Genomic DNA, 14,755 nt, shown 5'->3' on the forward strand with positions numbered 1-14,755 from the left:
CTGATGAAATCATACATCGAGATGTCGTGATACACAATTACGTTGTCTAAACTGATAATAACAAGCACATACTAACTTGTGAAACATTTTGAGGTGACTATCATTTGAAGAATTGGTTTTAACATCACACAATTTTTTGTGCGTGCATGTAAACAGTCAGTATATAGCTGGAAAAGAAAATGATTTGTTTTTTCTCTATAATTTCACTTGAAACTACTGACCACATTATTGATGATTATTTATCTAAAATCTCATTGTAAAAAATTATATTTTGTGTAAGCACCAATTGTCAACCCTAGAGTATCGTCGCAATATCGACATCTATGTATTTGGTCAAGAATATCGTGATATTAGATTTCTTTACTCTAGTTACATTATTTGAAATGTATTTCAGTTTACATAATTAAGTGTGTGCAAGTTCATATGTGAATAAATCTGGTACAAAAAAAAGATATACAAACCATTCTAGCATTAGCCTACAACCTCTATAAACATAATACAATGATAAAATAAGTTGTTACAATGAGTGAGTTCCTGTGCCAGTTGCTGTTATGAAGACATACAACAAGCTTCCATATTATCTCTCTCTAGAGGTTTACTGTTCTTTTGTACACCACCATTACCCTCATTTTTTCTTGAGACACAGTTTTGATAATGAACATATCAGCTCCACATGTTTATATAACCCCCATGTGACGTAATTAAATGTGACCTTATTCTTTGCTGTATTTCCTTGCAGCGATAAGACCGAATGATTTCGCCTAATTGTCTCATTGAATCATGTATTTGCATGGAGAAACATGAGACCAGCCATCCGAACACAAACACTATCTCTTTTCACACACACATTGATGACACTGACTTTCATATCCAGCTACCACAGAAATATAAGCTGTTATACTAATAATTCTTAATTTATTCTATCATTTGCACTTTTGCAATCCCCTATTGTATTACAGTTTACAATCCTCATAGAGCATACGTATGCATATGTAGAGTGTATATACACACTTTCTTATATACTAACATATATCTGCACATATTAGTCAAATGTTTACCTTGTTCAGCTTTGTTGTCCTTGTTTTTAGCCAAATGTCTATTTCTTTGTAAATACTTTGAGAGCAACAGAAAGCCACAGTCACATCCCTTGATTGTGTTCACACATACTTAGCCATTAAAGCTGATTCTGTTTTTTAAAAACAGAACTAACAACATATTTTTTTATTCCAAACACAGAGTGTGGTTGTATGGATGCTCAAGAGATATCCTGGAGGGGGGGGATTATAGGTAAATTCGACTACATATACGGTAGCTCTAGTTTTCACAGCTTTGTGCAGTCCAATTCAGACAAAAAGATGGTAAAGTTGAGCTTCTGTTTTGCTAATTTGTAACTTGGCCATAAAGCTGATTCTGATACTAGCTAATGTAATGCCTTTGGTTTGGGATGTCGTTCAGTGACGTGGATGATGTCGTTAGGGCAAAGAAAACACGTCAAACTTCCACACTGCGTACCACTTTCTCTTAACACCTCATTTAGATATTTTCCAAGTGATTTAAAGGAATACATGGAACCAGTATTAAAACAAAAGACGTGAAACTGCCGCAACGAGGCGAAGGTGGGCGTGCCACTGTTTACATCTAGCTAACGCTGCCAAGCTTTGGAAGCTACAAACCGTGCTAACGACGAAGCTAACTAAAGCTAGCATGAATGTTCGGACAGGTAACTGGTGCCATTTAAACTGAAAATGGTTAACAGCTTAATGTTAGTTTGAAAATAAATTGAAATGTAACGTCAATTATCCATATGTCAGTTGGTGACCAGGGGTCAATTCAGTCGCAAAGCTATATGGGTTAGCAACATTAGCGGCTAACGTGCTAGCAATTTGCTTTGAAAATGAGGTTCGGTGCTTAGCAAAGAGGGTGGCTGTTCCTAAAAGTGGAGCGCGGAACAACGATGTATTATAGGTCATTATCGATTAGTCGATCGCTTACCTGTTATCTAGGCGACTAATACGACAGAAACTCACTTTTTTTATCCATCAGCTATCCATAGCTTGTCATTAAAACTTTGGAAACTAGCTAGAGTTCGGCGCTTCCCATTGACATCACACCCTCGTTACTGAAGTAGCCAATCCATCGAGTTTTGAGAAATGGTGACAAGCTTTCAGCCAATCCTGTCTCTCGGATGCGCGTGTGTGTGTGTGTGTGTGTGTGTGTGTGTGTGTGTGTGTGTGTGTGTGTGTGTGTGTGTGTGTGTGTGTGTGTGTGTGTGTGTGTGTGTGTTTGTGTGTGTGTGTGTGTGTATTTTGGCTCCAATTTGCCATATTTATCAACCACATGGAACTATAAAGTAGCATAACATGGAAATATTTAAGTGCACCATAAAGTACCATACAATTGTGATGTAGGCCTACTTAGTTACATTCAACCACTGTTTTCATGATCCTAAACTAAAATATGAACAGCTTAACATATTTTGTGTGGATTGTGGTTGCTATCGTTTTCTGTGTTGAAGTGACAGCAGAGAGACATTCAGAGCCAGCTGGGATAGACCTGAGATTGGGAAGCAGAGAGGAGGAAGAAACTGTGTGGCTGGAGGAGGAAAAATGACCCAAGGGCAGTGTGGAAAAGAGAGCCCCCGTTGGTCTGGCGTGTGTCTTGGAACATTCTCCTGATACGTGGAAACAGACTAGCTTGCAAACTGATGGGAACACAAGACGGCAGGTGATTTTTGCCTTCCTTGCCAAGATTAATCAGAACAACAGGCTGCTGATGGCATGGCAGATTTTGGCCTCATGTAGCCCTGCAATCCAGTGGGAAGTACAAGCCAGTGGGTATGTTCTTTGTGTGCGTGTGTGTGTGTGTGTGTGTGTGTGTGTGTGTGTGTGTGTGTGTGTGTGTGTGTGTGTGTGTGTGTGTGTGTGTGTGTGTGTGTGCCCTGTCATGTCTGTACTACTGCTGCAGCAAAGGACCCAATACCAGGCAAACTGCACACAGCGCATTTTATGTGCACCTAAATGTCCGGCTTATTTTAAAGGTAGCGAGATACCATTACAGGTCAGCATTGTTTTATTAATACCCGAATTCTGGTTATGCTGTCATTCGTTATTTTGGTATCATGTTCACGTTGCATCTGTCCACAGAACGTACCACCGGCAGCAAGGCAAGGTCAGATAACACAGGAGGCCATGAAACTTCAGATAAGAGAGGAATTCCTCTTCTCTTCTAATGATCTTCATGCGCAGATCCTTGACATTGCTTTCAATTTCTCTTCTCATATATTACTACAGTGCCATAATGTGCTGTGTGGATACAATATCTTTACTCAGAACAATTCCTAATATTTTTTGCACAAATAGAGTTGCTGATGCCTTAAGTCTGTAGTTATAATAGAAAACTTTTTCAGCTACATTTTCTCACAGAATTACTAAAAGGCTTACATAAAATGACAGGCTTTATAAACTACCCAAAATTTGAGATTGGAGAACACTTCACAGGCTACTGGAGTATCCTAACTGCAGTAGTTGCAAAGTAACTTTTTGCATCAGAGTAAAAATAATGATCTTTTTTTTTAGTATAACAACATCATTTATACAACAACAACACATAATGTATTCATCAGAATACCTGACAGAAGGGTGCTGAAAGTGAAGGGCTAAGTAGTGATCATTTGAAGATGCCATCTGTGTAGAAAATCCTACCTGGCTGAGTGGAGCAATGGATTGCATTATTAGCAGTTTGGCTCGGGCCGGTTGATGTGCATTCCTGCAAAAGTGAGCTCTCCACCTCCTCCTCCTCCTCCTCCTCCTCCTCCTACCAATTATCCAGATGATTACTCTTCCAATTCAAACAACTGGTGAGCAAAATCCTTCACTGCCCTCACACTCCAACATGTGATATGGTACATGAAGTCAGTTAATATTGGATAGCTGCTGAAATGTACTCTAGGAGTTAAGTTGCTTTTTAAAGACTGGATTAGTCTTCTTTGCCGAGGCAATGTATTACATGTCTGACTCAGCAGTGGTTTGATTATGCTGAAGCACAGTTTCAGTTAGTGTGTGCTACATACATTGTCACACTTCTGTTTTAACGTACATTCAGGAGATCACTGACTTTTTTTCTTTACTTACTTATTTATTTACCATACAACTCATTAATTCAAAATTCTCTAAACTTTGATGTGTTTCTGTTTTTTGACAAAAAAGACAGAGTACCTCAGGTGTGGAACTTAGCTGTTAGCGTTACATGTTTGTCCAGGAAATATTCTCTACAGGATCCAAGCAGGAGAATCCACACAGCTTAGCATCTATTGTAGCAAATGGCATTGCAGTGGTGAGGATTATGGAGGCACATATACATTTGTATTTGTTACCATGGCAAATGTTATTCCAGAAAGGTCTCTGACATAAGAAAGAAAGTGCAAAAAAGCCGAACATGACTGCGCATTTGTAATGTGGAGCATGAGTGGAAGAAGAAGGATTGGATGTATGTGTTAGTATAGAACAGGAAAGGGTGGAGAGATTTTGATAATTTCTGAAAGGAACATAATCCACCCCCCACTTGCTCTCTCGCTCCCTGCCACCTCCCTCTCTCCCTCTCTCTCTCTCTCTCTCTCTCTCTCTCTCTCTCTCTGTCTCCCTTTCTCTCTCTTTCTCCGAGTCCCAGCCCCTGAAGGTGTCATAACTGTGCTCTCTCTCTCTCTCTGTCTCTCTTTCTCTCTCTCTCTTTCTCTCTCTCTCTCTCTTTCTCTCTCACTCACTCACTCTCTATCACCGCCTTTCAGATCTTTAAAAGCTGGTGCTTTGCTGTGTCTCTCTCGATCTCCATTTGTCTCCTCTGGCACTGCAGGGGACTCAACCGGCAAAGCACCAAGGAAAGCTACTGTATAGAAACGGGAAGAAGACTGAGGAAAGGGGAGAGAAAGGGAAAGAGAGTAAGGGAGAAATATACATCCAGAAATAGCATCAGCCACATTTAAGTGACAGAGAGTGACAGAGTGGAGAACCTGAGACCTGGACAGAAAATGCCTATCCTTTCTAACTTAACAACCGTTGTTTTGTTGCTGATTGCTCACTGCGGATCATGGACCGGGGCAAACCGCTTGGGCCCCTTCAAGATCTGTCCCTCCTGCAGGGATCCACTGGGGGCAGGTCGCCCCCCCAGGGACCATAATGTTGCTGGCAGCACGTCAGTGTTGGCCCAGGGAGAGCCCTGTGGTGTGTACACCTTGAGCTGTGCCAAGGGGCTCCGCTGTGTTCCCCCACCGAGGGAGCACAGCCCCCTTCAGGCTCTGTTGCAGGGAAGGGGCATTTGCGCCAAGCACAGCAGGACTAGTCCCACTGAGAGGCCCCACCCCACAGGTAAGATACTGTACACACACACACACACGCAAACACACACACACGTGCATGAAATCACATATGCACACGTACATGCATTAACCCACAGATGCACACAGATGCATGCATGGACACTGCAGGTAGGCTAGACAAGTGCAGTGGCACAGCCACCACATACGATTGTATTTACAGTGTGTCTCCTGTGTTGCTGTGAATTACGTGTGATGCTGTGTCACTCACCAACAAAAAGAAAGGCCAATTAGTGTGTGACATTTAAGCCTGGATGCATGTGTGCACCACAGATGCATTTGCAGACCTCAAGCATCCAATGCTGCTCAGCTGTCATTGTTATTACAGTCCTGTTTGTAAAAGGACTGTAATCATTGTTAATCAGAAATGTTGGCAAATCACACACAGAAAACAAACAAAGGCCTTTTATTTAGTCTTAGGGGTGTATAAGTGAAGATGCATATCCCTGCATTTATGCACAAATCTAACAGTGTTATGCATTTCATCTATTTGAATGACAGGGTGCATGGCAATGATGTGTCCTACAAGTCAGCCTCTCTGTAGAGAATTTAGAATGAATGTGAAACTGTCACAGTGTCACCTACATCCCGATCAAGCTGCTTTTTATTGCAGTGATCTCCATCTACTGTTCAAACTGAGATACTGCGATTAACTATCCGAAAAGGAAACTGATGGAAATTAGGTCTCTCGCTGAATGACCACCCCATTCAATTTCGTTGCACATGTACAGTGACAATAAAGACTAGTCTATTCTATTCTAGATCCCACCTGAGTGGTTGCTCAGTAATGTTTTTTATTATATATATTATATATGCAGCTTATATTGTAAAATGTGGTTTTGATGTTAAAAGCTACGACGGTTTAATGTCACATTCTCATGCCATTGTGTCGTTCCCTCTCAGGTCCCCATCCCTCACACGGTGGTGACATTGAAAAAGTAAGTTCATGCTCTCAATTTACAAGAAGTGAAGCTGATGAAGAGTCACCTAAATAATAAACATCAAAAATCTGAGATGTAGCATAGCATTTTATGAAACAAGATTGTATGATGTGATGGAGAGGGTTGTATATCCAGCTGCATTGCTTTGTATAGAGTTATTACCACAGATTCTCTGCTGTTTGGGGTGTTGCAGTGGCATGTACACACACTGCCCTGAAGCCATGCATTATGGTGCATGATGTGTGTGCTGCTATGCGGCAGAACTAATTGAGCATGATGGGAATCAGGAAAGTTTCAAGTCGGGCCGCTGCCGCCGCCGCCACCGATTTTCTCACTTTGCGAGCTCGGTGATCTGCAGCATTTCGAACTAATATGTGTAGTTAAGTCACATAATTGACGCAGATGACACCGATCCAATTCACAAAGTGACAAGAAAAGGCACAGTCACTTCAAAACCATTCGGTGACCTGAAAAGCCAAAGCATTGTGTAACAATATGGTTATATAATACTATACAATATGTGACATCTGATATAAATATACACATTCTCTGTTTCTGGCTCTGATGCTGCATCCCTGTAGCCAATCCTTTGTGATTTCCGTCGACATGTGTTGTGATCAAAGAGGAATCTCTGCCAACACAGTCACCCTGACGGGGAGACTTGCCACTGCCACCCCAAAGACAGGTCTCTCTAGCTTCGCCTCTGGTGATGTTTAAAGTCACACTCTGCGTTGCTGTTTTCAGGCCCCCTGCCGCAAGCTGCTCAACAGCGTCCTGAGAGGTCTCGAGCTGACGATCTTCCAGTCGGACCGCGACATCTATATACCCAACTGTGACACTCGTGGCTTCTACAGGAAAAAGCAGGTAGGGTGTTACGGTCGCCTGAAACATCACGTAAACATGTGTAACGGCCGGGAACTTTTATTGGCTCTTGCGTGACGTGGGAGAATGGCTCACTTTTTGCTGCACTGACTTGGTGTTACTGTTTGTATTCCTGAGAGCTGCGCTCCACTGCAGCTTTCTGTTTCAGTGCATCCGGAGATTTGTCTGTGACCACAGGGGCTGAGAATAACTGACACTTCTCTCTCTCTCTCTCTGAGCCTCTCAGCTGTGAGCTCAGAGAATCAGTACTGCGCTATGATGACATGTCATTTTCTCTCTCTCTTCCTCTCTCGCCACCTTTCCCACTCAATCTCCACCCTCCTTTCCCCCCTTTTTCAAAATCTCCCTCTCTGTCTTTTAATCTCGCACAGTGCCGCTCCTCCAAGGGCATGCAGCGCGGCAACTGCTGGTGCGTGGACGAACTCGGCGCGCCCGTGCCAGCGCGCGCCAGCGAGGATGGCACTTTACCATGCGATGGGGAGTGAGGGACGAGTCTGTCCTATTGCTCTGAGCCCGGAGGAAGAGGAGAAGGTGGAGGAGGAGGAGGAGGAAGAGGAGGAGGAGGAGGTGGTGGTATAGTGGTGGTGGTGGTGGTGGTGGTGGAGGAGGAGGAGCACAGGGAGAGGGGGGGTGGCTTTAGCATGTGCTAGACACTGCCTGGACAGGAGGTAGCAGGGATAAACCACTTCCTATGGAAAATACACACCAGTTAACGTTCATGTCCTCTCTAGAAGCAAAGACACACTCACACACACTCTCACAGTCCAGCAGCAGCAGCGGCGACGACCACAACAACATCTGCCTGAATGTTCGACAGTTGCAGCAACGTCCTCTGCGTCGTCCGGGCGACATGCTGCATGCTCACATTAACGCTCCGTGAACTGCCTCAGTGATCCAAAGCGGTATTACTCCGAACGGTCTCTATATTCCCTGGCTCTTGTCCTGGCTTTCTGGTAGATTTTGATTTCCCTTTTTACTTTTAGGATAGCTGACACTGCCTGTGTTTGTTCTGATCTCAGTGGGCTGAAATACTGTTAACGCAGGTGATGTGACACACAAGTGTTTGAAAAACGTGTCTCCCTCACCGTCCTCTCTCCCTCTCTCCAAAGATACACTGATATCGACGTACCTAAATTGACAGAATATTTCTTATTTCTATTAATTTATTTTTTTGAGTCTGTGTTTTCCATCAAGTACTGCTTGAATCTTACAGTATCTTATGTATAAGTCAAGTCAGAAAAAAAAAATAGCCCTGGATGCTTCTGTTGGTTTTATTTGTCAAAAATGGCGTTCTGACTGCTTATTAGTTGATTGTTTGTACATATGTTGGAATTTTGTGGTCGACTGTGTGTTCTGAAGTGGCAGACAAAAAGCTTACGGCTGTTACCCTTTTCAAAAAGTTGTAAGGCATATTTTTATACACGTCAATATAATATTTTATATATGAATTGCTGGTTTATTTAATGAACTACAGTACAATGCCATGTATTTTTATATTGTCAGCAGTTTCTTATTTAAAGACAGAGATTATTTTATTTCATGGTAGGGGAAGTGTTGTGCTTTAAAGGCACCTTTGTGGGAAAAAAAACAAACTCATCACATTCATCAGAGCTCTATTTAACTGCTGCACATGTTATGGTTCTATCTCATGTTTTTAATTTCCTTTTTTTATTTATGCTTTGTTTATTTGAGAATTGAGAATGTCCATGTTACTATTATGTTTTATTTTTGGCACATCATACTACAAATTCAGATTTCAGTGGAGGGGGAAAAAAATGATCAAATTTGTTATTGTTATGTCTTTCCCAAGTCCTTGCAAAAGTCATGAAATTGTGTGCTATTAAAGTGTGATTAGAATTTATCTATTTCTGAACAATCTTGTTGTGCCAATGTGTGTGCTGTGATGAAAGGTCCATGCACAAAGGACCTGTAAGATTTGCAAATATGAAAATAAAACATAATGATAAGAAAAATGGAGAAGAATTAAACATATATTAATATAAAGATGGCTGTTGGTTGTGTTCTTTTGTGTGAAATGCAGTCAGATTATGGTATTTGTGATGACTCCGAATGACGCTGCTGTTGATGATGATATTGAGAGGAAGATGAGAATGATGATTGTGATGGTGATACAGGATTTTTTTTTTACCTTTATTTAACCAGGAAAGACTCATACGTACACCTATGTGTACCTAAACATAACATACTGTAGGTAACCCCAAATATACCACAAATCCAGTGGTAGAAACACATTTACGTTAGTACAACTTTGAGGTTCTTGTACTTTAATTTTATGCTGCTATTCCTCTACTGCATTACATTTCTGAAGGAAATATTGTACTTTTTACTCCACTACTTTATATTTACGTAATAGAAAAGGAGCCACTCTGGATTATGGGTACATTTTGCCGATAATAAAATACTTCCGTACTTTTACTAAAGTAAGAGTTTGAATGCAGGAATTTGAGTTGCAATAGAGTTTCTTTTACATTGTTGAAGTGCTCCTTTTACCCAAGGATCAAAAATACTTAATTCCACCAATGCAGAGATCAGATTTAAACAGAAATGCAATCATAACAAAAACATTTCTCATACAATCATACAAAAGATTTCATCCTTAATAGCCTAAGACCATAAAAACTAGAGCCTAACGCCATGCTAGAGGCTCTACGAGGCTCTGTGTGTTCAGGCACTGCAGTGCTTTGAGGTAAATAGTCATAAACCAAAGTATTGGACAAATATAATGTATATTGATCTGAGGAAAAATGAAGGATCATCAAAGAAATTACAATTCATTCTGAGGGGGACAGTAATGTCTCAACCACATTTAATGGCAATCCAAGAGTCGTTCTATTCCAGTAAAAAACCCACATGGAGCCTCGTGATGGTACCTGAGGAAAAGTCAGGTCAACACCATTCAATTCAGAGGAATCTCATAGTTGTTAACTGACAGACAGACAGACAGACAGACAGACAGACAGACAGTAAGACAGACAGACAGACAGACAGACAGACAGACGGACAGAGAGTGAATAAAAGACAGACAGACAGACAGACAGACTGACTGACTAGCTGACAGACAGAGAGTGAGACAGACAGACAGACAGACAGACAGACTGACAGACAGAGAGTAAGATAGACAGACAGACAGATTGACTGACTGACAGACTGACTGATTGACAGACAGACAGACAGACAGTAAGACAGACAGACAGACAGACAGACAGACAGACAGACAGACAGACAGACTGATTGACTGACTGACAGAGACAGACAGTAAGACAGACTGACTGACAGACAGACAGACAGACTGACTAGCTGACAGACAGAGAGTGAGACAGACAGACAGACAGACAGACAGACAGACAGACTGACTGACTGACTGACAGACAGAGAGTAAAACAGACAGATTGACTGACTGACTGACTAATTGACAGACAGAAAGTGAGACAGACAGACAGACAGTAAGACAGACAGACAGACAGACAGACAGACTGACTGACTGACAGACAGAGAGTGAGACAGACAGACAGACAGACAGACAGACAGACAGACTGACTGACAGACAGAGAGTAAGACAGACAGATAGACAGACAGACAGACAGACAGATTGACTGACTGACTGACTGATTGACAGACAGACAGACAGACAGACAGACAGTAAGACAGACAGACAGACAGACAGACAGACAGACTGATTGACTGACTGACTGACTGACAGACAGTTATTGCCATTGATAGAGCCATGCTACTAGTGTGGTTAAGAAGGCCAATCTAAAACAATAACCTATTGAGACTAACACGTCAAAACATCAGCAGCCAGAGTAAAGAGTTCACTGTTTCTGCAGCAATGATCTGAATTCACAGAGCGAGAGACCAAATTTCACAAATCGTGAGGTCTGCCCCCGGTGGATCCCCGTAGGAGGGAGAGATCTCGGTCCAGGCCTCAGAGAAGCAGGCCTTGTTTTCACAGGCTTCTGAACATGGAGCCTGAGTCAAAGGGAGACATCTAGAACAAATCGTAAATATTTCTAAGAAAAAGTGTGCTCAACTGCTCTGCCAGGATGGAGATAATAGTGACGAAGATGATCAAGTGTGACACTAAATCGGTTGTCTGACCCCGTTAACAATTACAGAGACTTCTGCACAGTCACCCTTCTGGAGCCTTGGCTGCTGTACTGAGGGTTTCCTCTGAATCATCACCAGCCAGCACATGGACAGGTTACTGTGTTCCACTGATTCAGTTTTAGGCTTCATGCAAGTACACGTTCCCTCTGAGAATCCCCTCTGTGGTCACAGTAACCAGTCGCCAGCAGTGAAACAGAAATGACACATTAGAGCACATTAGAGCCATGCTGCTTTTGTGCCATTATAGGCACATAAAGGATGCTTTTCTCCTGCTCCGCAACACAGGGACCAGATACATGCCTGTTTCCAAGGTAACAGCATAGAATATCCCATTTGTCCCTGCGTAATATGGAATGAAGGCCTTGCAGAAAACGAAGGGAGGAAGCATTATCCTTTGTAGAATCACACCACCACACGTCCTACTTCTCTATCTAGGGTGGTTTGCTATTCTTGGAGATTCTTTTCTGTGCATTGAGCATGAGATGAAGCCTGTCAAGCACAATACATCCACCTACTATTCTGTATGATTACATTTAAAAATAGTCAAATTAGGATGTGAGTAAAGACACAGTAAAAGCACATTTCTATTTAAAATGAAACATTTAAATCGAGAGTCTTGCATGCAGATAGACTCAATTCTCTGGGTCATAGTTCATAAAATGTCCAGATGTTAAAGCTGATAATTGGCAACTGATAATTACTTCAACATATTTATATAACACATACAAAAAAAAACATCAATATGATGTTAATGTGTCAGATTTGGCCAAAGGGCAACAAAAAACAGATTTGTATGCGAGAAACAGTTCTGCCATTCAGATTTGGCTCCCATTACTATGTCACATGTGAGTTCATTAAAGGTCCCATGGCATGAAAATGTCACTTTATGAGGTTTTTTAACATTAATATGCGTTCCCCCAGCCTGTCTATGGTCCCCCAGTGGCTAGAAATGGTGATAGGTGTAAACCGAGCCCTGGGTATCCTGCTCTGCTTTTGAGAAAATGAAAGCTCAGATGGGCCGATCTGGAATCTTCTCCTTATGAGGTCATAAGGAGCAAGGTTACCTCCCCTTTCTCTGTTTTGCCCGCCCAGAGAATTTGGCCAACCCATGAGAGAGAGACATCATGGCTTTCAAACGAGCAAAGTGGCAGTTGGTCAAGGCCACACCCCCACCCTCCACCTTGGCCCCCTCTCTCCTCCTCAATAGCTACAGACACAGAAATGGCGCATCCTAAGGAAAGCTCATTGTGGGACTGGCTCTAGTGGCTGTAATTCTGCATCAAGGCTGAATTTGGTAAAGAGACTTCAGATACAGTATTAGGGGACCACTAAGTCCTATATAAAAGAGACTTCAGATACAGTATTAGGGGACCACTAAGGTTTATATAAAAGAGACTTCAGATACAGTATTAGGGGACCACTAAGGCCTATATAAAAGCATCCAGAGCACCATGTCATGGACCTTTAAAATACATCACCGCCCCCATCTGAATATCTTCACCCAACGGGAGCTCATGGAGACAGGTGCTAAAACTACTACTTATTTGTAAAATGAATCTGAAATGTATAGCAGAATAAAGTAAGTATGCTGCTAACAATATGCTAATACTTTAATAGCTGCTGAATATCAATACAATTATATTTCTTATATTAACACTAAATCAAAGACTCCTGGTGACGTGAAAGCTTTGCCATTGGAGCATTAAAGGGTCACTCCACCAAGTTTACACATGAAGATCAGATAGGTCCTACTCTGCCCGAGAAAGCAGGTGTATAATAACCTTAACCCTGATGGTGTCATATGATGTCATCAGGGCTGGGCTTGGAGACTATGAATTTATAACTGAAAGTCTGTGTTACAAACTCACTCCTGTTTGGAAAAACTTTACCAGTCTTTACCAGTCAGGGAAGGTCTAATGAAAGACACTCTTTAATTGCATAATGTGAAATTATGGATGAGGTGTTTTTGGAGCTTTATTAGGGACTAAAAGTTTGGATATCTCAAACTCTGCAGCACAAATTTGTCCACCAGGTCCACCATCTTTATGAAAGTTCAATATAACATTGCTGTAGCCCCCTTTAATGACAAAACTGAAAACAATAGTGTTTCATATAAAACTGTGGGCAGCTCTGTTTCTGTCAGATGTGCATGTTTGTCCCTCGAAGCATGATGTGGTGACTTTGTTTTGGGATCTTACCGCCCCCTAGAGGTTACACATCTCTTTGGGCATCCATAATGAAAGCTGCTGTGTCATACATCTGCATACATCTGGGTTCCTCTAACTAAAGTAACTGAGGCACACAGTCATAATAATTTTGCATGGTTTGAACCAACATAGATAGATAGATAGATAGATAGATAGATAGATAGATAGATAGATAAAGACAGTAAGCTATCTATCTATCTATCTATCTATCTATCTATCTATCTATCTATCTATCTATCTATCTATCTATCTATCTATCTATCTATCTATCTATCTATCTATCTAAAGGTGCAGCAGCAGTAGGTAAGACTAATAAAACTTATGGTGCATTCATGCCACCTGGGAATATCAGTGACCGTCCCTGTGATTACGTTTTTTTTTCCGACTACCAGCGTTCATGGCGTTCATATGGTTGGGATGTGTGTTCTTCTTCTTCTGTTATATTGACGTTTGGCATAACAACTTGTTGCATGACTGCCACCAACGGTTGGCCGTAGCCTAGAACATCAGGTGTGTGAAAACAGGTGTGTCTAACTGCGTGTCAATCACTGCTCATGCATATGCATTAATTCTCCCTTGTGGGGGGAGGGGCTTAAGAGACCGTTTTGGGCTTTAGCAGAAAGGTGGGAGGGACTGAGAAGAAGTTCAATGAATAAATCATTCTCATCACAACAAACTGTTCCTTTATCATTGCTTAGACCATGACAGTCAAAATGCAAAGACATCTTGTGAAATGACAGTGTACTCTGAAAGGGTGATAGTTACCCACTCTGTAATATTTTCTAGTTTCTAACATTGTATATTTAGGCAGCTGAATAGTATTGATGTCAGCCATGGCACACACTATACTTCTTCATTGTATGTACACACACCAGCCAACTGTGAAAACATAAAGAAAGCTTGTACAGAAAAATGATATAAAACAGCAACATTATCAGGAAATACTGTAAAAAATGTGCAAGAAAAAAGAAAATATGTTGCAAATGTATCAACCTCAAGGGTCATCCAATCTCTCCTCTCTGTCTGGCCTCAACATTTTTTCGACATCACACCTGATATCCTAGCTTGCAATGCAACGAGGGAACATCTTTTGGAATGACGCAGCCAAAGACAACTTTTACAACAATACCACATAACTATCATGTATCTAATATTCAGAATGTGTGACAGGTTATTGTGATTGTTGGTTGCTTTATTTAGCATGTACTGATTTACACAATGAACATGTG

The 14,755-nt window shown here is 41.5% G+C and overlaps 2 protein-coding genes across 7 annotated transcripts in view; one reads left to right on the plus strand and one right to left on the minus strand.

Moving 5' to 3' along the window:
• Window positions 1–3,712, minus strand: part of spryd3 (SPRY domain containing 3) — a 66,613-nt gene extending 62,901 nt beyond the window's left edge. For 2 of the 4 annotated variants that reach the window (XM_039800373.1, XM_039800376.1), the window contains exon 1: window positions 1,993–2,113. The gene's annotated coding sequence lies outside the window, so the exon portion shown is untranslated. Of the gene's footprint in view, window positions 1–1,992; window positions 2,114–3,627 lie in introns of those variants that run through there. The other 2 variants (XM_039800375.1, XM_039800374.1) reach the window with 2 other exon arrangements.
• igfbp6b (insulin-like growth factor binding protein 6b) lies at window positions 1,459–7,747 on the plus strand. Of its 3 annotated transcripts, XM_039800379.1 has the most exons (6): window positions 1,459–1,720; window positions 2,516–3,057; window positions 3,144–5,360; window positions 6,272–6,306; window positions 7,054–7,173; window positions 7,563–7,746. In XM_039800379.1, exons 3-6 carry the CDS (start codon window positions 5,024–5,026, stop codon window positions 7,674–7,676), a joined length of 606 nt encoding a protein of 201 aa, XP_039656313.1. In that variant the 5' UTR covers window positions 1,459–1,720; window positions 2,516–3,057; window positions 3,144–5,023; the 3' UTR covers window positions 7,677–7,746. The 3 variants fall into 3 exon arrangements, with proteins under 3 accessions (XP_039656313.1, XP_039656312.1, XP_039656314.1); XM_039800378.1 differs by having other exon boundaries at window positions 2,516–5,360; XM_039800380.1 differs by lacking the exons at window positions 1,459–1,720; window positions 2,516–3,057 and having other exon boundaries at window positions 4,985–5,360; window positions 7,563–7,747.
• The last annotated feature ends 7,008 nt before the right edge of the window (window positions 7,748–14,755 follow it).

Source organism: Perca fluviatilis, chromosome 5 (genome assembly GCF_010015445.1).
Source record: "Perca fluviatilis chromosome 5, GENO_Pfluv_1.0, whole genome shotgun sequence".
Lineage (NCBI taxonomy): Eukaryota > Metazoa > Chordata > Actinopteri > Perciformes > Percidae > Perca > Perca fluviatilis.

What these genes read in the sequence shown, in the direction of transcription:
- igfbp6b (XM_039800378.1), top strand. Translation starts at nt 5,024, where the DNA reads ATGCCTATCCTTTCTAACTTAACAACCGTTGTTTTGTTGCTGATTGCT. An exon ending in ACGGTGGTGACATTGAAAAA is followed by an intron (nt 6,307 to 7,053) that starts GTAAGTTCATGC and finishes TGCTGTTTTCAG; the next exon opens with GCCCCCTGCCGCAAGCTGCT. An exon ending in GCTTCTACAGGAAAAAGCAG is followed by an intron (nt 7,174 to 7,562) that starts GTAGGGTGTTAC and finishes AATCTCGCACAG; the next exon opens with TGCCGCTCCTCCAAGGGCAT.